The 27350-nt window shown below is 37.0% G+C and overlaps 5 protein-coding genes and 1 non-coding gene across 10 annotated transcripts; 1 reads left to right on the top strand and 5 right to left on the bottom strand.

The window, feature by feature from the left end:
- Window positions 1-11: 11 nt before the first annotated feature.
- Window positions 12-3315, bottom strand: LOC103455791 (thermospermine synthase ACAULIS5-like). The gene is made up of 10 exons (XM_008395381.4): window positions 2965-3315; window positions 2725-2791; window positions 2512-2606; window positions 1698-1800; window positions 1499-1587; window positions 1254-1410; window positions 1091-1166; window positions 818-876; window positions 586-722; window positions 12-374 (listed from the first exon to the last, which is right to left on the bottom strand). The coding sequence occupies exons 1-10, from the start codon at window positions 3150-3152 to the stop codon at window positions 293-295; spliced, it is 1053 nt and encodes a 350-aa protein (XP_008393603.1). The 5' UTR covers window positions 3153-3315; the 3' UTR covers window positions 12-292.
- A 6038-nt stretch (window positions 3316-9353) lies between these two features.
- Window positions 9354-11526, bottom strand: LOC103455793 (small ribosomal subunit protein uS3x). Its single transcript, XM_008395383.4, has 6 exons — window positions 11331-11526; window positions 11072-11219; window positions 10775-10946; window positions 10197-10251; window positions 9969-10100; window positions 9354-9852 (listed from the first exon to the last, which is right to left on the bottom strand). Exons 1-6 carry the CDS (start codon window positions 11364-11366, stop codon window positions 9679-9681), a joined length of 717 nt encoding a protein of 238 aa, XP_008393605.1. The 5' UTR covers window positions 11367-11526; the 3' UTR covers window positions 9354-9678.
- Window positions 11527-13094: 1568 nt separating this feature from the next.
- Window positions 13095-16456, bottom strand: LOC103431274 (peroxisome biogenesis factor 10-like). 2 transcript variants are annotated; one of them, XM_008369412.4, is made up of 11 exons: window positions 16097-16456; window positions 15981-16012; window positions 15778-15867; window positions 15450-15544; window positions 15139-15343; window positions 14908-14977; window positions 14723-14801; window positions 14265-14395; window positions 13951-14042; window positions 13638-13726; window positions 13095-13569 (listed from the first exon to the last, which is right to left on the bottom strand). In XM_008369412.4, the coding sequence occupies exons 1-11, from the start codon at window positions 16299-16301 to the stop codon at window positions 13467-13469; spliced, it is 1191 nt and encodes a 396-aa protein (XP_008367634.3). In that variant the 5' UTR covers window positions 16302-16456; the 3' UTR covers window positions 13095-13466. The 2 variants fall into 2 exon arrangements, with proteins under 2 accessions (XP_008367634.3, XP_008367635.3); XM_008369413.4 differs by having other exon boundaries at window positions 14286-14395.
- A 64-nt stretch (window positions 16457-16520) lies between these two features.
- Window positions 16521-16592, bottom strand: TRNAD-GUC (transfer RNA aspartic acid (anticodon GUC)). Its single transcript has one exon. It is a non-coding gene; the product is annotated as a tRNA-Asp (tRNA).
- A 357-nt stretch (window positions 16593-16949) lies between these two features.
- On the top strand, window positions 16950-18943 carry LOC103431273 (NAD(P)H-quinone oxidoreductase subunit U, chloroplastic). The gene is made up of 5 exons (XM_008369411.4): window positions 16950-17354; window positions 17547-17608; window positions 17757-17846; window positions 18063-18206; window positions 18614-18943. Exons 1-5 carry the CDS (start codon window positions 17087-17089, stop codon window positions 18716-18718), a joined length of 669 nt encoding a protein of 222 aa, XP_008367633.1. The 5' UTR covers window positions 16950-17086; the 3' UTR covers window positions 18719-18943.
- Window positions 18580-23892, bottom strand: LOC103431272 (E3 ubiquitin ligase PARAQUAT TOLERANCE 3-like). Of its 4 annotated transcripts, none has more exons than XM_008369410.4 (15): window positions 23590-23888; window positions 23244-23328; window positions 23042-23111; window positions 22777-22919; window positions 22574-22644; window positions 22387-22465; window positions 22168-22298; window positions 21863-22033; window positions 21587-21784; window positions 21450-21490; window positions 21209-21299; window positions 20930-21128; window positions 20674-20805; window positions 19769-20477; window positions 18580-19477 (listed from the first exon to the last, which is right to left on the bottom strand). In XM_008369410.4, exons 1-14 carry the CDS (start codon window positions 23756-23758, stop codon window positions 19793-19795), a joined length of 2265 nt encoding a protein of 754 aa, XP_008367632.1. In that variant the 5' UTR covers window positions 23759-23888; the 3' UTR covers window positions 18580-19477; window positions 19769-19792. The 4 variants fall into 4 exon arrangements, with proteins under 4 accessions (XP_008367632.1, XP_008367631.1, XP_070669299.1 ...); XM_008369409.4 differs by having other exon boundaries at window positions 19076-19549; XM_070813198.1 differs by having other exon boundaries at window positions 19132-19363.
- Between the last annotated feature and the right edge of the window lie 3458 nt (window positions 23893-27350).

Below are 27350 nucleotides of genomic sequence, written 5' to 3'. Positions count from 1 at the left end.
TCCAATAAATCTTAGGATGGAATGAGGGAGTGCCTCAGTTTTCTTCATTCATAAAAAGATAAAAACAAGCTTACAAATGAGAAAATCTCACTTTTGAAACCCTATGAACAACCCAATGAAGCTAACATAATTATCTAGTGTAAAACCAAATGCTGCAAACAATTGTTGATTTTTCTTTTTCTTTTGTTTTTTTTTTCTTTTTGGATAAAATTAATAACTGTAAAAACTCCCATTCTTCTTCACTTCTGTTTTTTGGCTGTACAGCAATTCCCCCAACCAGTTTCTTGAGACCTCAGTTAATGCGGCAAGCCACCCCACGTCCATGAATAAATCTAGCATCTTCCTCAGTGTAGACATGAGTTTCATTCAGCAACCTAATAAAAATGGCATTTCACAGAAATTAATTGGAATCGAGCAATAATATTAATTCCAGGAGCTGCTATTCACATTCCAAAAATTACGCTCCTTATATCGTGATAATAATAACTTAAAAAGAGTGCATGATAACTATTTTGGAGTACTAATTACAGCTCCCGTAATATTTAGATGTCATATAGTATGATGGTAAAAAGGAAGTGATCTTACGATAAGGAAACGGTTTTGTTCATGGTAGCAGAGGAGATGAACAGAGCACCATTCAGATAGTTTAGCTCCCCATCAATTCTTTCTTCAATTCTTCTGTCCATTTTCTCACCATTGATAGAGAACGGTTCATCGGAGGCCTGATTAGCATATGTTACACATTAATTATTACTGTTAATACTAATGCATTTCTGTCAAAATAATTAAGCTAATAGTGTGTACTTAATTAACATACCATAACCCATCCCCATGTATCTGCAAAAGATGGTATGTGAGCTGCATATGGCACCACATCTACACAAACATCGAAAAGAATTCACACAAAAGAAATGAATTAGAACAACACCGATATTAATATTGAGTCAAAGTAGTAACAATATCAATATTATCAACGACGTATCAATATCTGCATTATAAAGAAAGTGCACTCAAACGCACTGGAGAAAACCCTATATATATATATATATATATATATATATATATATATATATATTTGTGGGAGACTTACACTTGAAGACCTGTTTAATTGTGTTGTATATAGAGGTGAAGACCTCTTTGTGGGTAAAAATGCCTGCTGGACCAGCCTGCATATAAAATGTAATTACTATGTTTATTTCCTGCAAAATGCTAAAAAGAAGCAGACATATATTGCCATAGCAAATATAATTTACCTGGGTCACAAAAATGCCACCATGATTAAGCTTAGGTTTAAGAATTTTCTCATAGAAGGATTTTGTGTAGAGTTGATAGCAAGGTCCTCCTTCAACTGGGTCTGCTAAATCTCCCACTATGATATCGAATTTTTCACAACTCTTCTCCAATTCAGTCCTTTAATAATGACATTATGCGTAAGAGGTTAGGATGACTATTTCGAGTGTTGATAACAGTTTACAGAAGGAGCTAATTATACACTTACTTGGCATCATTAATCACAAGGTTCAGCTTATGGTGAGAAAATGCCTCCTGATTCATTGTCAAATGCCTGCGGCAGAAATCAACCACCTCCTGCAACATATAGGTAGCTCAAATTGTCGTATTTATTTTACGTCTTTTACCTTAAACTTGGTTTATGTTTACCAAAATCACATAACTTTTACCATATTACGTTTAGTTACCTGATCGATATCACACATGGTAACTTTGTCCAGCAATTTGTGCTTGAGTGCTTCCCTTGCAGCTGACCCTTCCCCACCTCCCATTATGAATACATTTTTAGGCCTGCACTTTTTTAAAATTTAATTAATTAGTTGAAGATGGATGCAACCAACTATATAAATAAACTAAAATAAAATGGCTCGTTTGAAAGTGTTTTTAAGATAACTGAAAACGTTTTTAGTGAAAATATTTTTGGAACCAATCCTTAGTTAAAACACAAGTAAATTCTGAAAAAACACTTGAAGTGCTTCTTCCAGGAAGCACTTCATGTTAGATCCCACATCGTCCAGGGAAGTGGATCCTCTATGCCTTATATGTACGTGTCCACCTCCAATTAGCATGAGGATTTTTGGGAGCTCACTAGCTTCGGGTTTCGTAGGAACTCCGAAGATAAGAGAGAAGGGGGGCCAGAGCATTCCCAGGATGGGTGACCCACTGGGAAGTTCTGCTCACGTGAGTTCCTAGAAACAAAACTGTGAGGGCATGCTTAGGGCCCAAGGCGGACAATTTCGTGCTACGACGGAGTCAAGCCCGGGTCGGGATGTGACACTTCAAGTGCTTTTGGAATCCAAAAATATTTTCTCTAAAACAAGTTTTAGTCATTTTAAAAACACTTCCAAACTAGTCCAAAATCATTCAACAAAAGAAAAATTAAAAGAAAAAAAATCTAAATATTCTAAAAACATGCTGAAGTACCAGCTAGCAATAAGAGCACCTATATAATTACATGGTGAATAAGTAATTAAATGAATGTTAATATGGAGGAGGACTAACTTTGGGTGACATAAGAGTGCAGGATGTATCAAGCACTCATGATATATAAATTCATCCACTTCTGCACTTTGCATCTTCCCATCAATCACCAACACCTGTATATACAATATTAGCATCAACTTCCCGTTAGTATTATCAAAAAGGAAAGAACGTTCAAAATGAGAATCGAACTTAAGACATTTTCTAATGCTTAAAAAGAGAAAAATCACAAACCTTCCCGAAACGCCTTGTGTCCAATAAAGCTATCTCCTGATACTCGCTAGTCCCTTTATGCAGCACACTGCAGAGATAGACCAGCATAGACTTAATGAGAAAACCCTAACGAAAGAAGAAGAAAGATACGATTCGGAGATGCATATTAACTAACTAACAAGTTATGAACAAGGAGTAGGCTAGAGATCCATCGTTCGAAACCTTAGTAACAAAAAAAGAAAGATGTGAAAATTTACGAACCCGTTGACATTGAGAGCAAATGACCATTTGAGGTCGTCGTCGATGGTTTCTTCGTACCAGGAACTATCTCTATCTCTCTCTACGTGGTTGCTACCGTTAAGTATTACTACGGTTTTAGGATCAAATTTTTCACTGAACTTGCAGAAACCATTACCATTTGTATGGAAAAACTCAACCGCCTCACCCATTTTTGAAAATTAGAGCCAAAACCAAGACAAGAATATTAGGGTTTGGATTAGGACTTAGAGGAAATGAGAGGGTTTGCACTTGTAGTACAGGATGACAGAAAGGGGAGGGGGTTAGCTGCTTTATATAGTGGCACAGTAGACTCGATAAGCTACAAGGCACCCAAATAAATAAACAAACAAACAAACAAATAAAAGATCAAATCTATGCACTGGTAAATGGTAATTGGTAAACCAGGAGAATCTGTAGATTATGACGAGCACGGGTAATGATTTTGTCACTAGCTAGCAATGTCACGAACTTATGTTGCACTTCCCACAAACAAAATTAGCACGTAACCCATGCCTTCAATATAAAAAATTTCTTCTTTTTTTTTTATGAAAAAAATATAAATATCTGAATTCTGTTGTAAGGATTTTGTCCAAGCATTTCTTTTTTTTTTTTTTGTCGAAATCCAAGCATTCTATTCATTATTTTGTAATGTTCTCAAATAGTGTGTTAATAAATTACAATAGTGTTATGATAGGTTAACCACATTGAATTAAGAGTTAGCTTCAAATTCAGATAAATAGGATCAAGAGTGGGATTAGGAGGTGGATTGAGCAAGTTTTAGGATGCAAACAGTACACCAAGTAATTTGCAGTCATTATAAAACGTGTTGGATACCAAAGTTGGTGTCCCTCCCATGAAACGAAACGCACGCATAGGAGTGCAGTTGGCAGGGCCAAGTGTACGAAAGTTACACGTGGCGAGATCGTATAGGACAAAAGCACAAACGTAGGACCCACTTGGGATTATGACCTTTTGCAAAACGTTCTAACATACGTTTCTTTGCGCACCCAAAAATATGTTGTGAGAGTGCATGCGATGGGTTGGTGAGTTATCCATTTGCTTGTTTGCTTCTGATTACTTGCCCACAAATATGAAATAGGCCTGCGTAGTGGGGTGTGAGCATGTCCCACTAAGCAAAAGCTTGAGAGGGATTTCATGGAGGAGATGGCCCCCAATCCATGTTTGGCATGAGTAAATTTTCAATGTATGCGAAGACCACAGTGTGATAACATTATTGTACTCATATTGTAATATATATATATATATACACACACACATATGTATGTATATATGTATATATGTGTATATATACATAGTCGTTTTTTATTAATATGCTCTAGAAGTACTAAGCAAAAGCTTGAGAGGGATTTCATGGAGGAGATGACCCCCAATCCATGTTTGGCATGAGTAAATTTTCAATGTATGCGAAGACCACAGTGTGATAACATTATTGTACTCATATTGTAATATATATATATATACACACACACATATGTATGTATATATGTATATATGTGTATATATACATAGTCGTTTTTTATTAATATGCTCTAGAAGTACTAAGCAAAAGCTTGAGAGGGATTTCATGGAGGAGATGGCCCCCAATCCATGTTTGGCATGAGTAAATTTTCAATGTATGCGAAGACCACAGTGTGATAACATTATTGTACTCATATTGTAATATATATATATATACACACACACACACATATGTATGTATATATGTATATATGTGTATATATACATAGTCGTTTTTTATTAATATGCTCTAGAAGTACTAGATATCAATGTAATTTTGTCGTTTCTCAATTTATATTATAATAAATATGGTAATGTTACGTGATAGTATTTTGGATACATCACATTTCCTACTTGGAGATAACCTGTGGTCCTGCATTTGCTAATGTGGGAGAGATAAAGGAGGGGAGGCGTCTTCTATTGAGCGTGGGGTGACTCCACTAAGCTATTTTTGTGGAATACCCACTATTTGACACTTGGTTTTCATTAGCTTCTTCCTCATCATCTCATCGATCCCATGTTTCTTTTTCTTCTTTACTTTGTTTATTCTTGTGTGCATTATTTGATGTCTTTCATGCCATGTCTCAAATGACCATATCACCCATTTGCCTTCGTACTATACCAAAAGGCTAAAAACCTTTCACTACTGTACGTATTTGCATGCAGGAGTTCCCATTTGAAATTGAGAGAACTGGTAGGGTAACTTGAAACATGTAAAATTTCTGGAGATACTCGAAGAGAACTGCAATGTTTTAGATCTTAATTTATACGTTAACATTTCATGTCTTTATACCTGGACTTGAAGAAAGATCGCTAAAGATTTCTCTCTACAAAAGCCGTGATAAACAAGCTCATAAGATTAAATACGAGCGGGTGTGATCAATTCTTCTTTGGCTTATAAAATTTATGTTGAGACATTCATCACACCACCTTATTCCAACCCTTAAAAAAAATTCTAAACCATTAGGGTGACTCAAATTGCATATTCACTTTTAATATTTTGGTGACGTTTTTCCTTAGAAGCTGCGAGCCACCGTTATCTTACATGTCTCTCTCCATTAGGGGTTCTTGAAACAATGCCTTGACTTGAAGCCCTATCTGATTGCTTTCATGGAGGAAAGGGAGAGGAAGGAAGGATAGAAAGAAAAAACTAGTCACTTGGGACAAAAATCAATAAACATATTGCCTTTATTATTATAGGAACTATATAGTGTGGTTACACCATATTTTAATTCCTACCCTAATCAAGGTTTGTTAATTTCGATAGCGTTAAGATTACAAAAGTAAACGGAGTATCATTTCTCTAGACTAACTAGTACATGATTTAGCAATACTTCTCTTTTTAACGTTAAAAGATATCTCATGTTTGAATGAAAAAACAATTGTAATTTTTTTAGTGGGAAGGGGCACAATGGTCATTTTCATACATAGAGTAAGCAAAGGACCCCAAAAGGAAGTGTGGGTGTTCCTGGGTCGAAAGTTGAAACCTCATAATGGGGAGACAGGGTACCAAAAGATATTATCGCATCAAACCCACCACCATAAGGCGTTGTGGTCTTTGTTCATTGTAAGGGCGGCTCACAATCATATATATATTTAGATTTAGGGTTACGTCAATGGCTTTACCTTTCATAGACTAATAGGTACTTTACTGGTTCCCACGCCAAGTCAAACCTTTTCTGTATTTCAATATAATTTCCATGGAAATGGGTCAATTTTAAAGTTTATATATATAGGAATAGGATCAAATAACAAATATTTTTATAAATATTTTTGCACTTTTTTAAAGGAAAACTAATGAAAAGGGCTTGAAAACTTTGAGTTTAAATGATAAGGACAAAATAAAGAGTAAAGTGAATAGTACCAGGATTGACTTTTTAGTGTAAAAATGTGGTTTTTCGTTAAAGTAAACAGTACCGGGAGCTTTTCGTTAAAGTTTCCCTCTTTTAAAGCCTTTTAATTACATGACATTCAATTGTTCTTATTTATTCATTAAATGACATGTATGCTTATGTGAATTTTAACTAATATAAAAAATAAAAATAAGGCATAAAATCTGAAAAATTAAAAATATAATTAAAAGGGGAAGAAACCCTAGATTGATACGAAAGGAACTTTTGCAAATAGAAACAAGGTATGATATGAATTAATTCCAATAGCAATCGATTAAGGACATATTAAATATTCACTTCATTATCAGATACTTAGCATCCCTCGAATATATCGCATTGGAACAATGTTCTGGGACGACAAATATGGAGCCCAGAGATTATCTGCAGACGTGAGTGCAGACGTGAGTGTAAGTAATTCTGCATCATTGTTTGCTAAATTGAGTTGTCATGAGAGCGCATATATGCTATATTCACACCATCAACCATTGGAATTTGGGTGACAGTGCTACTTTCGATTTTCCTAGAGTGCCCAAGCTCATTACAACAAAAATGGTTGCAGATAACATATATCACATCCATGTCATTTAATGAATAAATAAGAACTATTGGATGTCATGTAATCAAAAGACTTTAAAAGAGTGTAAAAGTATTTGTAAAAATATTTGTCCCTTGATCATATTCCCCCCCACCCCACACACACACAGACATATATATATATATATAAGTTTATCTTCAAGTAATATACTAGTTACTGCGCAATTTTTTACTTCTGCGGGATTTGGATATTTTGAGATGTTGGATATGCTTATTTATATGGAATTCTCATAAACATTCAGTATTTAAATTTAGAGAGATTATATTCACACATCCTAAATTATTTCTCTCACACATTTTTAATTTTTTAATATTTTCTACATACCACTAACATTTGATAAAAAATATTAAAAAATTAAAAAAGTATGAAAGAAATAATTTAAGATATGTTTCTCAAATTTACTGACCTTATGTAGAATATGGTCATACATGACTTTATTGAAGAGATATTAAACTTGTTAGCTGGCGACTATTTCACATAGATTTTCGTGGGAACCATCCTACACTGTCGTGCATCGTTTCTGATAAACACATGGAGTTTCAAAAGCACTTTAGGTTATGGAATAATGTTATACAAATTGAGAATTCATCTTTTTTCTTCGAATAATTTGACTTGTTATGTTATTTCGAGACAAATGATATGAGATTATGATCGTTAATATGACAAAAAACTTTTCTATGATCACTCGTTTCATTGATTACACATAAATACTCACATACTTTCAAGACAAACGATATGAGATTATGCAATCGGACTTTGTAATGAGAATATCTTGAACTTCATTTGAAGAAACCTCAAAAGATAATGAGCAATGACACACAATTGGTATTAAACCACAAATCCACCAAAAGAAAACATTAAATTATACACACACACACAAAAAGAACATATGTTAGAAAATAAAGGTGACCCAATAATTTGTATCGTGACTCTTCTTGGTCAGCAGAACATTTGAGTGATGAGGCGTGCTTGGTGCTTCCCACTATATATTACCAGAATATCAAACCTTTCCCCCAATTTGGATTTCCAAAAAACAAAATGGGATTGAGGACAAAACCCACTGTCAATTTTCAATCTTTTATCACTTTCGGGCAAATGTGGGTTTTGTGCTTGCGTTGGTGCTCCCAAAACCTACAAACCTTTCTAATCACGATGCTGCTGTCATAAAAAGTGAGATACTCTCGAGTGGCATGCCGTCAAATTGTCTTGCACACGTGCTATTAGGGTTTCTTAGTCGCTGCAACTGGAAGCTGACCTATCAATGATGTCAATCTGATAAGGTCATTTTTCTTCCTTCAAAGACACTAATAGGGGAGCTTATACCCTAGTCAAATTGATAATCTTGCCTCAAAATTGAAAATCGACTTCTAGCAACAAAATTTACTTCGGAAATTTAAAGTCAAGGCACTTTGCGAGACCGAACTAGCATCAGCTCAAACTTTGAGCAGCATGACACCCACTTAACAGTTAGAAGCTTAGCGCCTAGCATCTAGCTTTTCACCACTAAAACAAAACAAAAACAAAAAAAAATTTGGTTGGCTAACCCTTACCCAACACATTAGATATGCTCTAAGTGGATCGCGAAAATTCTACTATATTCTATTTTATTTTATACATCGAGATTTTTAGACGTTAAATCTTCATATGCACAAAATTAAAAACCTAGTGTATATGCCACCCTGAAACATGCTATAAAATCTCAGTGGAACAATGTGTAATAATCGTACATCATACAATACAGATGCTTTGTCAGTTGAGAGAGTATAATTGCTAAAGAGAACACAAGAGTTAGTGAAGAGGGACCAAAACTCAAATTGGCTTCCATGATATGGACGGAAGCCTGCATAGAATTTCAGTGCTAGAAAAAAAAAATGGTAAAAAGTTATCGATCAGGGCATGCATAAAAGGAAAATTCGTGGCCTCCCCCCATGCCTGCTCAATTAATTAATATCTTTGCCTTTCTGCTTAGTGTCTAATTCCAACCTAAAATAATATAATAAACTTGTAATTAAGCTAATCTAATTCACCAGCCGTATGAAAACAACACATGCATGATTGTATTTAAATGGTAAAACCTAAACCCATGTCCATCAATTAATGTGAAATTCATTCTCGACATAAGTTAGTTACATTAATTGCCAGCAATCTGCAAAGATTTGTGTATCATTGATACACAAACTCCCCAGAGTTGGTGCCCTCCACCGCAAGGAGTCGTCCACGTCAGAGCCTCTCCCCGCCGTTGAAGAATCTATCACAACCTTAAATGCTCGAGAAGATGCAATGGTGAAGGGTACGTATTCCTCATGACTCCTTGGAGAAATATGAAAGCAATCAGTATCAAGGGTTCAGAGTATGCTCTGGTACCATGAAGAAATATGACTCATTGAATTAATAGTTCGCAAAGGTTACAATACATATTGGGTTCGATTCTTGGCAACGGCTTTTTGACACTTAAAACTAGATGGGACATTGAGTATAAGAGAGGCTCAAATCGACCAATTCATCGCAACAAAAATAATAATGTGAACAACACTGAAATAATGTGAACAAAACTGAAATTCGCAAATCCAAGGAGTTGATCAAACAACAAAATAGTAATTTTCCTCTACTGATTTCGACAAAACCCTGTTTGCTAACGTAATACTACATAACATTGTCTTGGAAAAACAGACCGCAACAGCTAAACTCAGTTTAAGCTACTGCAACTGGAACTGGCTCTATGTCGACTGCTGCGGGTGGAACTGGAAGGTATTGTTCTTCCTTGGGGGTGTGGATGGTCACCAAATCAGGCAACGGAGTCATTGGTCCCTGCTTGCCCTTAGGATCCCAGTCGAGCATGATCTTCACCTTAATACCAAGCACACCCTGTTGCAGTTGCGAGAGCAAAGACACACAATTAACTATACATATTGAAAAGAAAAAGAAACAAAATCACGGGATCACTTCACTTGCAACAAAACAAGTTCAGGTGAGGACCTAACCTGTCTAAGAAGAACGTGCCTCACAGCAGCATCAATGTACTCATTGACGGGCTGACCAGAGGAAATCATGTACCCATCCTTAAACTTCATGGACTTGGCACGCGCTGCCCTGAGCTTTCCACTCACAATAACCTATGTGAAAGATAAGATTTTCAGAAGCCATTCTAACACCCCGACAACAAAGGCTTCAATAATTGTCTGAAAGGAAAATAGTGTACTAAGGCATACCTCACATCCCTTTGCACCACTCTCCATGACAAATCTCAACACACCATAGCAAGCCCTATAAAAACAAAATATCTCAGCACACACGCACAGTCGAATACATATATATATAAGTGAAAACTAGTTCAAGCACTCTAAAAAGATGCAGGAGAATATTCCAAACTCCAAGCACCTTAGCAGCAGGACAAGAAGCCTAACAAACTCCAACAGCGGTTTTCTTCGAGCATTGTGATTAAATAATCCCCAAGGATCATGGGCAACGAGATACGGGTAGAAAGTACACCCAAAAAAATAAAACAATGCTCATGCATCATGTAATGTGTGGTGAAACATATGATTCAGAAACATTCATTGATTAAAATTTTTCCATCTAATAATTAAAGCCAGGAAAGAACGAGTATTTATCAATCCTAAGCTAAAAAGCCGCATAGATGGAATGAGCAAATATCGTTATCCTCAGACACGAGGTCGGCGACTTTTTTCTCAAAATCATAACCTACTCGCTGAAAAGATGACTTCTTACTAACATAAATTATATGAATTTTGTATCAAGATACATAAAATTGAAAAACGAATTGAACCTGCGAACAGCAAGGCCTCCGAGGAGCTTGTAACGAAGAGACTCAGCCTGAGCAATGGCACAGAGTCCTCTGTTGTTCACCTTCTCAGCATAGAGCTCGACGCTGTTCTCCGGGAACTTGAACCGCTTCTGAACAATAGATGTCAGCTCCCTAATCCTTCTTCCCTTCTCGCCTATTCCACATGCACATACATACATACATAAATATATACTTAAATAAACAAAAACATAATGATCAAAATAATCTCAATTAAAATCGATTAACAAACAGAATTACAGATCAAAGAGTGAGATTTACCAAGGACGTTCTGAGTGCGAGTGGCTCGGATGATGATTTCAGTCCGGACAGGGGTGACCCTAACTTCGACGCCGGAGTAGCCGTCCTCCGCCAGCTCTCTGGTCAGAACCTCGTTCAGCTCGGCGAAGAAAACTCCGTCGGCCACAAACTATCAAAACACAGAACATAATACGATTGATTGATTGTATAATCATTTGAGATTTGATTGGCTGCGAAATCGAAAATTAAGGTTTGGTGGAGTTCTAGGGTTAGGGTTTACCTTTCGCTTCTTGCTCATCTGGGTAGCTGCCGCCATGTTGTTGCGTGAAATCGGAGGAGATCAGAGAAACACTGAGCTTCGGCGCTTTCCGCGTTTGCTTGCAAAACCCTAATTTGCTTCGGTAGAGGGGTTGCCGCAACCATTTTGTTTGGTATATAAAGGGGGAAGGGAGGAGGGTGATCTGACGGTCCATTCCGAGATCATGGACTTAGACGGATGAGATTTAATTTAGCCCGTTATCTCCTTTCTATTTTTTAAAACTTTAACGAAAAACTCATAATACTGTTTATTTTATCGAAAAATCATATTTTTATACTGAAAAATTACATTTTTACACTAAAAAATCAATCTTAATACTATTCATTTTACCATTTATTTTGTCATTATCGTTAAAACTCAAAATTTCCAAACTTTTTTCATTAGTTTTTTTTTTTAGTGGTAAAATAGATGGGCTAATTTCGACAAAAAAAAAATAAAAACAGGTGGGCTAAAAACTTCATTCATTCCTAAATTTACTTCAACTAACATTCTTCGACTTACTCCGTTTCTCGATCAAATTCTCTCACTTCCTTTAGTATAGAGTAATGTAAATATCCGTGCAAAAAAATTTCGGGTTTACAATAATATTTAACCATTTGTCAAAAAGTAAAAATTAACACTCAAGTTTCACTAGTAGTCAATATTCCCCGTGAAAAGGGTTTTTCTTTAAGAGTAAACTGTCGGTTTACCTCCTGAATTTTCACCTCACTTTCGATTTCCCCCCTGAACTTTTCTATTGGAAAATTAAGGACTCAAACTAATTTTTTTAGCCAATTTGCCCCCTACCGTTAATTTTTCATATATTTCATCCATATTTCCGTTAAGTGAGACCATGTGCACAACATGTGAGGGTAGTTAAGTTATTTCACTCTTAAAAATGATTAAAAAACTGAAAATAAAAAAAAAAAAAGCAAAACTTTCCCTCTATTTTTTCCCGCTAATTCCTATCCTCGATTTTATTTTTCCCTCCCAATCCTATGCATGAGAAATGACATATGGTGTTATTGTCTACCATTTTTATTTTCTCTAACAAATTAATAATTTGACAAATGCTAATGGTGCTATTGTCTCCAAAGCAGTGCATTAATATAAGAAACCTTAATCTTTTTTATGGACATGTTTCTTATATTAATGTACTGCTTTGGAGACAATAACACCATGAGCATTTGTCAAATTATTAATTTGTTAGAGAAAATAAAAATGGTAGTACATGCTTCAAGAAAAAGATTAACTTAGCTACTTATGAAGACAATAACACCATATGTTATTTCTCATGCATAGGAATGAGAGAAAAATAAAATTGAGGATAGGAATTAGCGGGAAAAAATAGAGGGAAAATTTTTATTATTATTTATTTTCAGTTTTTAATCATTTTTAAGAGTGAAATGACTTAACTATCCTCACATGTTATACACATGGTCTCACTGAACGGAAATATGGATGGAATATATAAAAAACTAACGGTAGGGGGCAAATTGGCTAAAAAAATTAGTTTGAGTCCTTAATTTTCCAATAGAAAAGTTCAGGGGGGAAATCGAAAGTGAGGTGAAAGTTCAGTAGGTAAACCGACAGATTACCCTTTCTTTAACTCTTGCATCCAACATTCAAAACTTGCGTCCTTTTAGTGTAAAGTGTAATATTGGTTGATAAGAAGAAAAAAAAGCTCGAGTTTCATTGTTGCAAATCAGTGTGGTCTCATTGGCTAGAGTACATGCGCTACATTAGTGCACCCAAAGCTGAATTCTCCTTGTCATAGCTTAGATTGATTTAAAATTACATATCATCTGTATCAAAAAGAAAAACGCGAGTTTCGTTTTGTCACCTGAAAAACAAATCAACGAGGTGCTACCTCGATTTCATTTCTTTTATTTCTTAAAAGAAAACTATCGCGTCGCCTACTCAATTGCCTACACTATTAAAGATGCTCTACTCACCTAAGGCACATAGGTGGTGCATCCTATTCTAACCTATTTATGATATTACTACAGACACTAACCGCGTGGAATCAGAGGACAAGTTGCTTTACTGCAAGTCGTTTCTTGTTTCTGATTACCGAATGGCGAATTCTGTGGCTGACCGCGATGGCACGATCAAACGCTAGAAGTCTGAATGGTACAAGCAAACTAGGCTCGAATGGGTTATGGGAGTCCGGCAGAGGGGGCATTCGGGCTTTTCGTTGCACCATTCCATGATGCAGCTCCTGCAAATAGAGCTTGTTAATAAACCACAGAAAGAGAGAGAATAATGAAAGTGCAAACCTGACAGTACCAGCAAAATACGTGACCGCAAGGTGTGGCTGTTGGGTAGTGGCGATTACTCAAACAGAGTGTGCATTTGCTGCTCCCGCTGGCCTGAGACTAGAAGGAGGAAACAAAATCGAGTAAATTAGCACGTGTTTTCCAGCTCTTGAACCAAATTAGCATGTGTTTTCAAGTATTCGCATAAGCAAGTATTCATATACTTATAACTTCGTATTTTGTTTATGTTCTCCGCTTATCTTAAACAAGAACACAGCTGGCAACCAAAGGGACAAATAAGAATTCTACCACCCTCAAAAGAATAAAAGTTTTCGAATGTATACCTCTGAAGTCGAAGATTCAGAGACCCAACTTCCCCTGGTAGCGTCCGCAGATATCAAATTACCTTCCTCATTTAACACAGGCAAATCTCGACCTATAAACCCATAAATCAAGGTTACATATTACAGTAGCAGCTACAAGGATACTCAATGACATTTCTAACAAAACTGGCTGCAAGGCAGACAATGTTTGAAGTTAATCTTGTTGCTTTTTATTGGGCTCAACTTAATTACTCTGACCTAAGATAAGCGATATTACTCTCATAGGCTGAATCAAGACCATATATATAAGTTAAAAAGATTACTAACACACCTACCTGCAGAAGTTTGGTGCGTACCAAAAGTCTGCTGAGCTGAACTTGCAATAGAGGATAAATTGCTGCGCCTCAGTCCTTCAGCAGCTATGATACAAAGCTGAATCAATAGAAATACGCCTAAAATTTGATATCTGCATGGGAGCCAACCATATGAGTCTGAATTTTATGGATAAAGTATTGCTATACAACTAATAATTCTCAGTCTATTGAACTTTTATAAAATTAAAATCAGACGAGTGCCGATCCTTTAATCATCAATCTGAAAAATATGAACGCCACAATGCTAAGATATGCTCAATCTGTGGTGTGAGATATATATAGCTCATAGAAGAGAGCAAGTGCAGATGAGAAAACTTGCTGATACTAGCAGGAAGGAGTAATCAACAAATGATAAACCTTCCGTGCATACTTCTTATAGTGCGACTAAAGCATAGTCCATTAGGATATGAAATCCATACCGAGGCCTTTGGTTAGATGGTTTTCCGATGAACACATAACGAATGCCTGCTGCTCGTTTTGATATATGATAGAAGAGGCCTGCAGAGAATCAATGACAGCAAGAAATTAATTTCTTCTGCAATTTCATTATTAGAATTTACACTAGTAACACTAAAATACATGAACCTCTAAAAGCAGGAATCACCTTCAAAGTAAAAGAACATGAGGTTAGCACGAATAACCAATTGCAAAAATTCTCGAGCTATAGGAAGCACCTGGAGGGACCAGCATCACAGAAATGTTAACTACAAAAGGCATTCAATCCAGGTTATCTGATCACCAATCGAAGGCCACACAGAAAGATTGAAAAACAAGATAACATAAATTCGACCTAGCAATCAAGTTATAAACAGACATAAGAGGTGGATAAGTATACCGTAGGCCATCTCCGAGCTAACGAAATCCATAACCCGTTGAACTTCTCTTTTAATCTTCTCAAAGCTGAAACAGATGGACCAGATGTAGAGCCAGCTGAATTATGAATAGTGGAAGAAGATTGAGCATCATTGCTTAGTGAAGCACTGATGCCATAGAGCTCTTCGGAATCAGCTAGGGCTATGCCACGGTTAGCAGCTCTAGAGCTGTGTACAGTGCATTAAAAACAGACATGAGCACGCTCACAGCTTGCCAAAACTAACACTGAAATAACATAAGTAGATGAGTCAAAAAGTGGGTGGGAGTTGGAACCTAATTCGTTCGGCAATGTAAGGAAGGGCTGTCTGGTAGACAATGAAAAGCACACGCCTTGCTGGCATTGGAGGCAGTCCATAAGGTCCGGCAACCTGAAAACACAAGTATCAAGCATCAACTACACAAGTAACAAAGCAAAGCGCTTATAGCTCAAACGATTAATAACATTTATACTTGCAACCGAGGTCTTAAAATCACCAACAACAAATTAAACAAGGAGCTTGTAGCTCAATTGGTTAAGAGTGTTTATCCGATCTCATGTTTGAATCAACTACACAAGTAAAACAGCTCAGATGTGAGATTATCAGAAGCAAAATGGATAAACCTGAGTGATGTCGCAGTACTCTTCCCCGAGAGTTTGCTGGCCGGACCCTGTTGTCAAAACGTAATAAAGCACTTGCCCAAGAAGCTTTGTCTGCCAAAACCAAAAGAAAAGAGAGTGATGAACTCCAATCTCCATGGATGGAGCTAGTTGTAAATATCCCAATTCCCAGGAATTAAAGTTCAAAACTTGGAATTGAACCCAACCTCGTTCTGGTAAGCTACAGAAACTCTCGTACCTAAAACACACAAGGGCGCCGAATGTAAGTACTAATTAGCTCAATTAAACCTTAATTGCAATCGTAATCTGCAAATTAACAAACCCAAGAGGTGGCGGACGGCGTCTCGGCAAGCGTCGTAGACGAAGGAGGCGTACTGGTCGTCCTTTTCGGCTGCTCTCATGATCTCCGGCTGAGCCGCAAGTGGGAACTGCCGTGCCACGCCCGGGTCGCTGCTGCTGCTGGGACCCGGTTCTCCTCCGCTCGGGCCGGCTTGCTGCCCCGATCCGGTTGCCTCGTTCCAACCCATCTGCTATCAGTGTCAGTTGTTGCAATTCCAATTCAAAATTCGGAAGATTTGAAAAGACTGAGAGTTGAATTTGAAGAATGGAAGAGAAACAGAAACGACTGGAGATGTCTGGTTGCTCGAGGAGGAGAACGAAGAAACTGGAAGAAGATAAATCCAAGTGACGTCGTATTGACTTAAAATAAATAGCAAAAGTTGTGGAATTTGAAAAAAAATGTAAAACGCCGTTGCCGGGGATCGAACCCGGGTCACCCGCGTGACAGGCGGGAATACTTACCACTATACTACAACGACTTGGTTGTTGATTGAATCATGAAACTAAATTCTTATTTTGAATGCTAGTCTGTAATACTAACTCACACTCACACCATTCAATTTAATTTGTTAATTTTATCTACTCGTGGACCATCAGGTGCTTTAATAAGCATATGTCAAATTTGTCAAATTTTTTATTATGTCAAAGTTATTTTCATTCATTCTAATGAGAAAAACTAATAGTAAATGTGGTAAAGTAACGAGTATTTTAGCATGTTTTAAAATATTAGTACGACTCATAATCAAATTGAAAATAGATTAAGTAAATTGAAAGAATGTGATTAGTGAGGAGGCGTTTGCTTAATTCTTCTTTAAATTCGAGTACAGCCTTGTCTTATACCAACACTCACGTAGATAACAAACCTTTGGTAGGAAAACAAGCGAAGCCTTATCTCCAGCGAAACAAACCTCCAAATAGCACCGACGACATTAACCAGAAAAACTGCTTCCCTGCATGCTAATACCTTACGCCAATGGCTATGTCGTCTTCCACCTCTACAATATATACTGCCCAGAAAAGCTTTCATATTACTAATCCTACTCCAAAGATTGGCTGTGCATTTTCGAATTCCATAAGTTTTGCGTCTAAACCGCGCAGGCTTTGCATTATTAGGAGCTCCGGCGATGCACCGGCAGAGACTGTTACCACCGAAGCCGATACAGGAAGCTCCATTGAAGTTCCGAAAGAACCGCCTTCTCTGATCTCTGCTCTCAACGTCGAACGGGCCCTTCGTGGCATACGTACGTAACGCCGATCTTGATTACTTTCTTTTTATATAGAAGACGATAGTTTAAACTACTCTAGTATACCGCAAAAGGCGAAAGTATCCAACTAGCCGAACACACATATGCGTCCCAATTCAAATTTGAATTTAAGTCTTTCAGATTTCCCATTAAGCTTGATTAACTCACAAGAAATGGTTTGTATTCCAGCAATTACAGATGTTGATCACTATGGCAGGCTTGGACTTCAAAGAGGATGCTCCTACGATGAGGTCCCAACTTTTATTCTTGCCTTATTTTTCACAATTAGTTTGACATATTCTTCCATATAGTATAAGTGTCAGTCGAATCTAAGACCTTAAGACCTTTTGTCATTGAGACCGTTATTTAACAAATTTAGTTTCTCTTAATTTTAAGCAGGTTTCAGTTGCATACAAAGCCAACCTTGACAAGCTAATGAGCCAGGGGTTAGAAGAAGAGGAGCTAAACAAGAATTTGGAACCTTTAAAAGTACGTTTTAAATAACCTTTTGTTCTCTTAGTTCAAATGATTTTTACTTGAAATTATACCGTCTGAAAAGCAAAGTGCTTCTGAAAAATATTTTTGGTCATCTGAAAACGCTTTTAACCAATCTAAAACCTTTTCCAAATAGGCCTTCGATGGATATATTGTCATTATACTCTCCCATAACACTATATGCTGATTAAATTTGTTTATCATCCATAGGAGTCGTACACAATCTTGTCATCGGGGGATGAACGCAGATTGTATGACTGGAGCCTGGCCAGGAGCGCAAACCCAGACGGGTACATTTGGCCTTATGAGGTTGAGAAAACCAGGGCGGCAGAAGGAACTCCGCCGCCAGTGGGGGTACTTACTAATCTTTGTCCGTAGTTTCGTAATTATTTTTTTCGATTTAATCATTAGGTTCAAGGTTTTCATTTTTCTTGTTAATCTCGGAGAGGACAAAGCCGGTTGAAATCAGGTTAAACCATTTTAATTTCTTCCCAAGGATAGTCGGAATGAGTTCGTCATGAGTCCCCTTGCGGACATGGATTTGAATTGCTTAGGGTTTCGGTTCAAGTTCAGTGTCCGTGCGAGTCAAGTCCGTTAAGGACTTGCATGAAACGGAGACACCAAGATTGCAGCGTCGAATAATTGTTTTGAGACACTGCAACCAGGATGTACCCGTTTCATGTCCTCTTGTCTAGTTTTGGTTGTCCATGAATAACTGAGAAACCCGTCGAAATAATCTCTGCGACCACTTCTTATTGCAGGAACCAGAGGATCCAGGGCCGACGAGGTTGGTGGGGTACTTCATATTGGGATGGTTGATATTGTCCATCGTATTATCCATCGCCCTTAACCGATCGAGCCCTTAATCGACCCAATAAGTTTGTTGGAAACTTGCATTACATGTCAAATATTTTTCTTTGCAGCTTCTTAATTTTGCAATAGTCGGTAAGTATTGCTGCGTTGGACTGTTGGGTTGCAATTGCATTGGGTACAATTGCATCTTCCTGGGGAAGAAAAGCAAGATATCCGACCTGAAAACAGAGAGAAAAACACTTCGTATTAGTAAAATTCAGAAAGTAACCAGTTTACTACGAGTAACGCATTACCTTTAGCATCGGAATCTGGCACGTACGATCCATTTACCTACAAATTGGTCTTTACCACGCCGAGAAACCGACGCTAAAACATGAAATTCTTACTATCAATATACATTATACAAAATATGCAGTGTAATCTTCGGTTTTTAAGATTATAAGTGCACTAAATTAAACACGAAATCTCTAAACAGTGTATTATAATCTTTTTACTAATGCAAAGTGGAGTGCAAGAAGCTGGGTAACTAGGATATAACATAAAAGCGATAAACATATACTGGCGAACCAAATTTTGCAGCTCCGAAACGTTGAAGATTTGTGGAGTCAGTTTTTTGCTTCTCCCCCTCGTTTCATGGCTTCTGTTTCTGTACCTTTTTCCCTCTGAAAGAGAACATACCTTCGCTGGCTTTAACATGTCTGCGAAAGTAAGTTTCGGGACGAAAGAAAAGCATAAGGCCCTATGATTACATCAACAATTGCTGCTCTTCTTAAAACTTTTGAATGCTAGCCTCTCCCTTTGTTATGACCAAGCTAGAATAAGTGAAGAGGTTGGTTAGCAGATATTTACAAATAGTTACTGTCCAAAAGCCAAGTCAATCAGATCTGTTTCAATAAAATCAACAGAGAATCGGCATTAGATCAAGTATCCTGCACAAGTCCGAGATTACTGTGCGCTAAACATGTTGCTTTCAACAAGTATAGGCAGGTTTTATCAAGACATAAACGGAGCTAATGACAAACATTAATACAATCTAACTGAAACGAAAAAGTACCATATAGAACATCAAAGTTTAGAAATGCGACTTCATCTACACAATTTACCTCACAAATCAGTCCTGATGTTTTCTAGTGTTTTCTTTTCTGTCTAGAATACGGATAACCTTCTCCACAATCTTCATCTGACCCACTAACCATCTTCCACCTGTCATGACTCCGCTCATCGACATTACTCTTTCCACTGAGCTTAGAATGTCTAGAACTGTGACTGCTCTCTTTCTGCAACTTCTTATCACTGGAACCACTTTGATCAATACCATATCCTGAGTGGCTGCGATATTTCTGATTGTGCCTTTTGGATTCATGCTCGATCCTGTTTCTGTTATTGTCTTTGGTATATCGATGATGACTCTGACTGGAATCACTGCCACACTGCTCTCTTTGATCCTTATGCTTTCTGGAGCTTCTATGGTGGTGCTTCTGTCTCTCTTCACTGTGGCAACCGGAGCTACTTGGCACATCGTCTAATTCTGAACTTGATCCTTCCGTGCGATGATACTGCTTCTGATCTTGACCATCAACCACCAAACGGGAACTCTTCTGCTGACCTTGAACTGCAAGCCTGTCTTCATCTGTGTGATTGTGATGCCGAAATTGCCTCTGGGACCCTTTAGTAGAGCCATCCTCAGAGTAACTTATGCTCATTTCCCTGTTTATACGAGATCTGTGGTCATGTATTTTTTCCGTCCCATTATAGTAATGTCTCTCGTTTAAATCACGGTCTTCGTCATCTTCACCATCATGAGATTGTTCTCTGAAGCAGGACAAAACGACTCGTTAGTCATTAAAAATCAGGTATATTAACAAACTATAATCAAAACCAATAATATTATTTCAGATGCAAGATAGCATAACCAGAGATGCATAAACCTTTGCCCTTACATACACACGTAGATCAAATAATATGTACATAAGTTCCTCCTACTGATTATTGATAATAAAAGACTCACCTCCTCAAATTCTCATTTGAAACTTTTCTTCTCTTTCCCCGACCATGAAGATCCACGGATTCCGTACGACTTAAATGCCAGTCTTCACCAGTCACTGGAAGAGGAGCAACACCTCCCATCCTCATATATCCACTGCAAGATGGTTTGGTGTAAAAATCAATATAATGCAATTATGAAGAATACTTCATATGATTTAGGACGAATAATAATGAATATCTTACGTACAGCAATCAGCTAAAGATGAAACTGAACCTACCCAAAGGAAGGGAATGAGTTATACATAGATGGCATGTATGCAGGAACAGCATAAGGACCAGGAGGGACCATATTTGTACCAAAAGCCATCCTCGCATGATTTCCATATGGATTTCCAAAGGGCATGGCATGAGGTGAGGGAGCCCCATTCCAGTATGGTGGTACATAGCCTGGCACAGCTCCTGGAAAGATTGCATTTCCTAAAATCCACAAATTGGTGAGCATCACAGGCAAGAGTTCACGCAATTACAAATGAATGCGTACAACTCCTATTTCATACCTGCATGAAGCATAGGATGTGGGCTTGAAGCAACTGGACAGTCTCTGATGAAATGGTCTGGCGAACCACACCTGTAACAGGTACGTTCCCCCTGATTCCATAAAGACAGGTATACATTCAAAAAACGCACCCAAAATTATAAATAATTAAGTCACACAACCAAAAAGCGCTCAAACAATGATAAACAGTTTGTTCCAACAATAAAAATGAGAATTTTCACGTCTACTTTCACAATAAATACCTTTCTGTGCTTTCCAGTCTCTGAGAAGCTCTTGTCACCACCTGGTGAATAGCATGATTGTCAGAAAAGGTTACACATGCCAAAACAACAATCGAATTAAGTTCCAGAAATGTCACAAGGACCAAGTTAGATACTACCTTCTGAAGAAACCCAAGGTGGCCTCCTTTTTGTGATTGCTGGTTTAACATCTTTTTGGAAAGGAGGGTTAAAAGCAGATTCTGCAAATAAATGATTAGAACCTGTCCCTGTTTCAGGAGAATGAGGCGCCTCTGCCTCTCTTTGTAAAATATTACCGCCCCGAGACACATCTTTGGCCTGAATTCCAGATTCTCCATCTGTTTTTACATTAATAACTTGTTAAACACAAGAGTGGGGTTAAGGTATGTCAGAATAAACATATGTGAAACTCCTACCTGGAGCATACTGGCAACAATCATTATCTGGAGCAGTGATTAAATTTTGAGATTCTAGGAAATGCTCAATTGCTTGCCTCAGAGAAACATTTGGCAGCAAATCTTCTACTCTGCATTTGGTCAAAAGACACTTGGGACATCTGGTCTTCTCTCGCAACACTTGAGAAATGCCTGAACACAAAAATGTGCATAAGCTATCACGCTCAGGTTACAGCCCAGAATCACTAATACCTAACACGACATCTCTCACGAAAACTATCCAACGGTAAACTATCAGATGGAAAACTAACAGACCATAGACTTACATTTCTCACAAAAACTGTGCTGGCAGCATGGTATCATTACGGCCTCCTTGAAAAATGCGTTGCATAGAGAGCATTTCAGCTCTGATGACAAATTAGCATGCTGTGTATCTAGGGCAGTCGCACTGCCCACCCTTCATTTACAAGAGAGAAAACAAGTCAGATCATTGAGACCGAAGAACCAGACAAACAATAAGATGATACAACAAATGCATCTCTTACCTTTCCACATTCATGTCTTCTTCTTCAGGCTTTGATTTTGTCGGCAATATGATTTGTTCAACTCCACTATGCACATGAACTATATAAAATAATTCAGAGTGGTAAGCATAGGCCTAACACATGAAAAGACTACTACAAGTAACAAACATAGGCCTAACCCGTGAAGCTTTGTAATCGAAGCACATACCTCCTGGAAAAGCATCACTAATGCTACTTGCTTCAAGTTTCAAGCATCGTCTCATAGCGGGCTCCGAATATCTAATACAAATTGAAATCATGTACAGCATAAATACCAAATATTTACCGAACGTTTGGTATATCCGATTCCAAAGTCTTAAAATAAACAATCATACACCACCAGGGAATCACTAATAAAAGAAACAATCAAACCTTTTGATGCCGTTATCGGTATTTGGTTGATAATCATAGATGAAGTTATCCTTGTCCGTATCCAAATCAGAACTGAAAACGATTTCTTTAGGAATGGGATACAAGTCAACCCCAAAGTCATCAAAGTCAACAGTCTTAGCATTCTACGAAACACCAAAGACACAAGAAAAAATTAAATAGATAATCAACCAAAGAGCTTCAAATGTGACTAAGAAATATCCACAACTGCAACTTGAAATGCGAGTGCGAAGTTTAAGATACAAACCGGTGCAGCGGGTGATTTAGCATCCACAGAGTCCTTGCTATGAAGATTCTGACATGAATTGAAGTGAGGCCTGTCACAAATCATAAGAATAAATTCAAATTCCGAAACAATAAACAAACTTTGATCGCCAATTAATATGCATGTCAACTGAAAACGTGCACGGAATACATAAAAATATAAATCAAACGGATAGGTATCTTACTGATTCACATGTACTGATCCTGCAGGAACTCGCTTAATTACCACGCTAGAACCGCAAGGAATTTGAATGCTCTCGTCGTTGTACTCTGTAATCAATCCGAAACCGAAAGGCGTTTCAAAACGTAGCTAACAATATACATAAACCCTAATTCCAATTCCATGCAACCAAACACCAAAATCGTAATTCTAACGTGTTTCTGAATCAAACGGACAAAAAAAGAAAGGATTCACGGCTAACTGTAACGTCTCAATTGGTTGTCCTCCCGTTTTCTAGGCAACCAAACAGAAAAATAAAATTGAAAGCGACAAAGGCTATTGACAAAGAGAAAGGGAGGGAGAAAGTTGACCTTGACCGGTTACGGCGTCAGAGAAGACGAGTTCGGAGTCTTGGCAGAGGTTGAGGTTCTTGTGGCGAATTATCTTGGATTTGAGATCGCGAACGGAGATGGAGGCGCGGCCGTCGATGGCGACGGATTCAAAGTTGACGGAGCTTCTGAATTTGAACTGGACCGCCATGGCAGAGCGGAGGAGTCCAGTCGGTGGGAATCAAAAACTTCAGATCATCAAGTTTTCAGGTGGAGAGAGAGAGAGAGGAGGGAGAGAGGAGAGAGAGAACGGAGACGTGACGGAAAGAAGGTTATATACGGGATTTTCCAAGAAATTTCCGTTTTCTTGGTGCGAAGGTTATGATCTGGACTATAAATTGTTTAATAAAAAGCCCAAAACAAAAGATAAACTAAGAAACAAGTTAAGGTCCAAATCAAATTTGGATTTGAACTTTTAAACATGATTTAACTTTTTCTAAGAAAGTTCCTCATAAAGAGTTAAATAGAAAATTGCCCAAATTTTGGTGAAACTCTCCTAATACCCAAAATGCTCCTCCTTTTTTACAACTTTAAAAAAGAACAAATTAAAATTAAATAGCAAATTAGTAAAAAAAATCAGAAGAAAACAACCACATACAAGAATTACTAACTTAAAAAAAAAAATCATAAACTGTAAATTAAGGATTTTAAAAAATTAAAATGCCTAAAAAATAAAGATTATATTGAAAAGAACAAAAAAATTGTCACCCGTTAGCTCTTGTGACAAAAGGCTAATAGTAATATAGTGCATGATTATTAATTTATTTCCTCTAAATGCATATAAAATTCCCTGTCTCATTACTGAGTTGGGCTTGAAATTTCAGCCTATGTCTGGCGGGCCTCCGTCATTAAAAAAAGCCCGCTTATGCTTAGAAGGACTACAATTTGAAATGGTGAGCCCACAATATTTTCAATAAGAAGCCCATAACCAAATTACCAAATTTGATCCAGTTAATTTCTCATCCTTTTCTCTAGATAGAAGATACAAGCAACAGTCCATTTTTCTTGTACAAATATTTATTTTTATTATTCAACTTGATAAACATGTTTGTATACATAATTTCTCTTATTTAGCAGACTCATCAACTTTGTTTATTAGTATCGTCAACGTATACGTAAAAATTAGTATTTTTTTAATAAATACGTATACATGTATGTTGTAGTTGACATGAAACCAATCAAGATTTTGTGAGAACCATAGGGCCAAAGAAGAAAAACAACCTTTGGTGACATGGACAGAAGACTAGACGTCACATGGTTAGCTCAACTGCTCAAACTTTAGAACGCATCGTAATTTGCGACCGTTTACGTTTTCTTTCATGATGGCATCATGAAGAACAGTAATGCTGCCAAACAATAGGCCCTGTGAGGACCATTTTAATTAACACCGTCCTAAGACTAGATAGAGTTGTAAGATTATATTTTTGCTTGACCGTGATCAAGGGGAAGATGAACTTCTTTCAGACTTAAAAAGGTTGGATAATCATGGTTCATCATTAGTTGTCCTCTTTCTTGGAAAGATAAACAACACGTTCAATCTTACATCATGCCTCGTCTCTACTTCGAGAGATTTTTCAATGTGACCGAACATGGGGTGTTACATCACGTGTTACAATACAAATGGTGGGATATGTGTGTTGAAAAGTTAATAACTTAAATATTAAAATTTTCCATCACTTATATAAAAACACGTAGTGTATCACTTCTGGTCAGAATGAAAAATTTATCATTTACTTCCTCTTGTCTCTATCATTCGGGGAAAAGAAAACTCAAATGTTTGTCTTCCATACTTCCACCCAGCTGTCTGTCTTTCTTGCATCCTTTTTTATTTCAGTTTTCCTTTAACAAGAGTTAGGCACCACCAAATTCCTATTTTTGTTTGATAAAACAACCGGAGAAGACGAGTTTGCCCCCGGAGAAGACGTGTGACGTGAATTTTGTTTTTTTTTGTTTTCCTTCAATTAGTTCGCTAATTATTGTTTAGATAAAACAAAAAAGTTTTTATTTTTTATAATTCTATCTACCTTAAGATTAATTAATCTAATGATCTTAACTAAAACGGTCATCACATGATCTCATTCTTAGGTCCTTAGGTGAGCAATAATGTCATGCATAATCTCCCATAAACCAAACAAATCATAAAATTATTATTATTATATTTAATGTCCAAGGAGGAGAGGCAATGCCAAGGAGATGTGAAACAAGATCTATTTGTATTGGAATGAGGAGCCTCTCTAGATTCTCTTTGTGAGGATTTTGAGAATCCTCAAATCGTGTCCGTTTATCGTACATTGTACGGTCAAAAATCATTTTAAATATTTTTATTTAAAATTAAATATAAATAATACCTGACGAAAATTGACCATACGATGTACGAACAAGATTTGAGGATTCTTGAGATTCTCACAAAGAGAGTCCGAAGAGGATCCTCATCCTTTGTATTGGACGAATTCATCATTATATGACATTTTAATTTAATAATACAATGATATGTAAAATAAAATAATAATAATAAAACACTTAACATGTATAATTAGACTGAAACATCAGTGTAAATATAAACTATAATTAGACTGAAACATTGGTGTAAATATAAACTCATTCCATACAAATCACTTTCACGTGAGACATAACATTGTCATTATCATATCTACCTTTCCATTTCCCTGGTACATGAATACGTTTACCTCCCTTGAAAGTTAGGTACGTGCTTATTAATTTAATTTCGTCAAATACTTCAATCACGTTTTGATTTTTTAAAGATTCATGACCCCATGATTTGATTACTTTCTGAGTAGTATAGGACACTAGATGTCTTGATCTTGAACCATGTGTACAGACAAAAAATTTCACATGTCCTTTCTTTGGTGAGGACAACATGGGGATTGGTGAGGATATTATTAATTATTCGTTCTTTTTTTCTTACGTACATGGTGATGAAGCTGCGCCCGAAGCTTGTGTCGTCGAAATCAAGGTTGGGAAGGTGATTCGAGGAGAACGAAGAAGTTCTTAGCTATTCTGATGGTTTTCACAGGGGACAAGCTAAGAACGGTTAGTGAGGTTGTTAGTGAAAGCGAGTCCTGGTTAATTCCATTAAAACTAGTCCAGCTAGGAAAGAAACACGAAGCTGGACTAATCTTTAGTCTAGTCCAATCCAGTGAACTTTAGTGAGGGGAAACAAACACCCCCTTATATTGTTAGTTGTTAATTAAGATCTGATGATAACGTCATATTATAATACCATTAAAAAAAAAAGTAGGAAGCTTGAAAGTGAATATAACGATAATGTTCACTAAAAATAATTTTCTTTATTGTTACAAGACGTTCGTATAACGATCAACATTATTAGTTGAATACATTGACGATTGCCATATAACTTTATTAAAGCAAATAGTCTTCTCCATAAGTTGATACGCAAGTTTATGAGGACCCTTGGTTTTATTTTATTTTATTGCCATTGAGTGCCCTTGATTAGAACATGGTCAAATTAATTTATGAGGACCCTTGATTTTATTTTATGTATACTTCTGTTGCTGTATGAAAATGATGTTTGTGACTCTGCAGCCTATTGGACTTTATTAACAGTCCTTCTGGAAGCTTAATTTGGTTGGATGTTGAAGGGGTTCTACCTCATTGACTTGGCTGTAATTAAAAGTTAGAAGAACCGTATATAAATGTTTATGTGTGCGCGCGCGTGTTACTGAAAGTGGGTATTCAGTGAGGGGTCGATTTAAGGTGTACGC

The sequence above is a fragment of the Malus domestica genome, chromosome 15, assembly GCF_042453785.1.
Source record: "Malus domestica chromosome 15, GDT2T_hap1".
NCBI lineage: Eukaryota > Viridiplantae > Streptophyta > Magnoliopsida > Rosales > Rosaceae > Malus > Malus domestica.
Note: the sequence above shows the minus strand (reverse complement) of the source record. Positions and strands in the feature narration are given on the sequence as shown.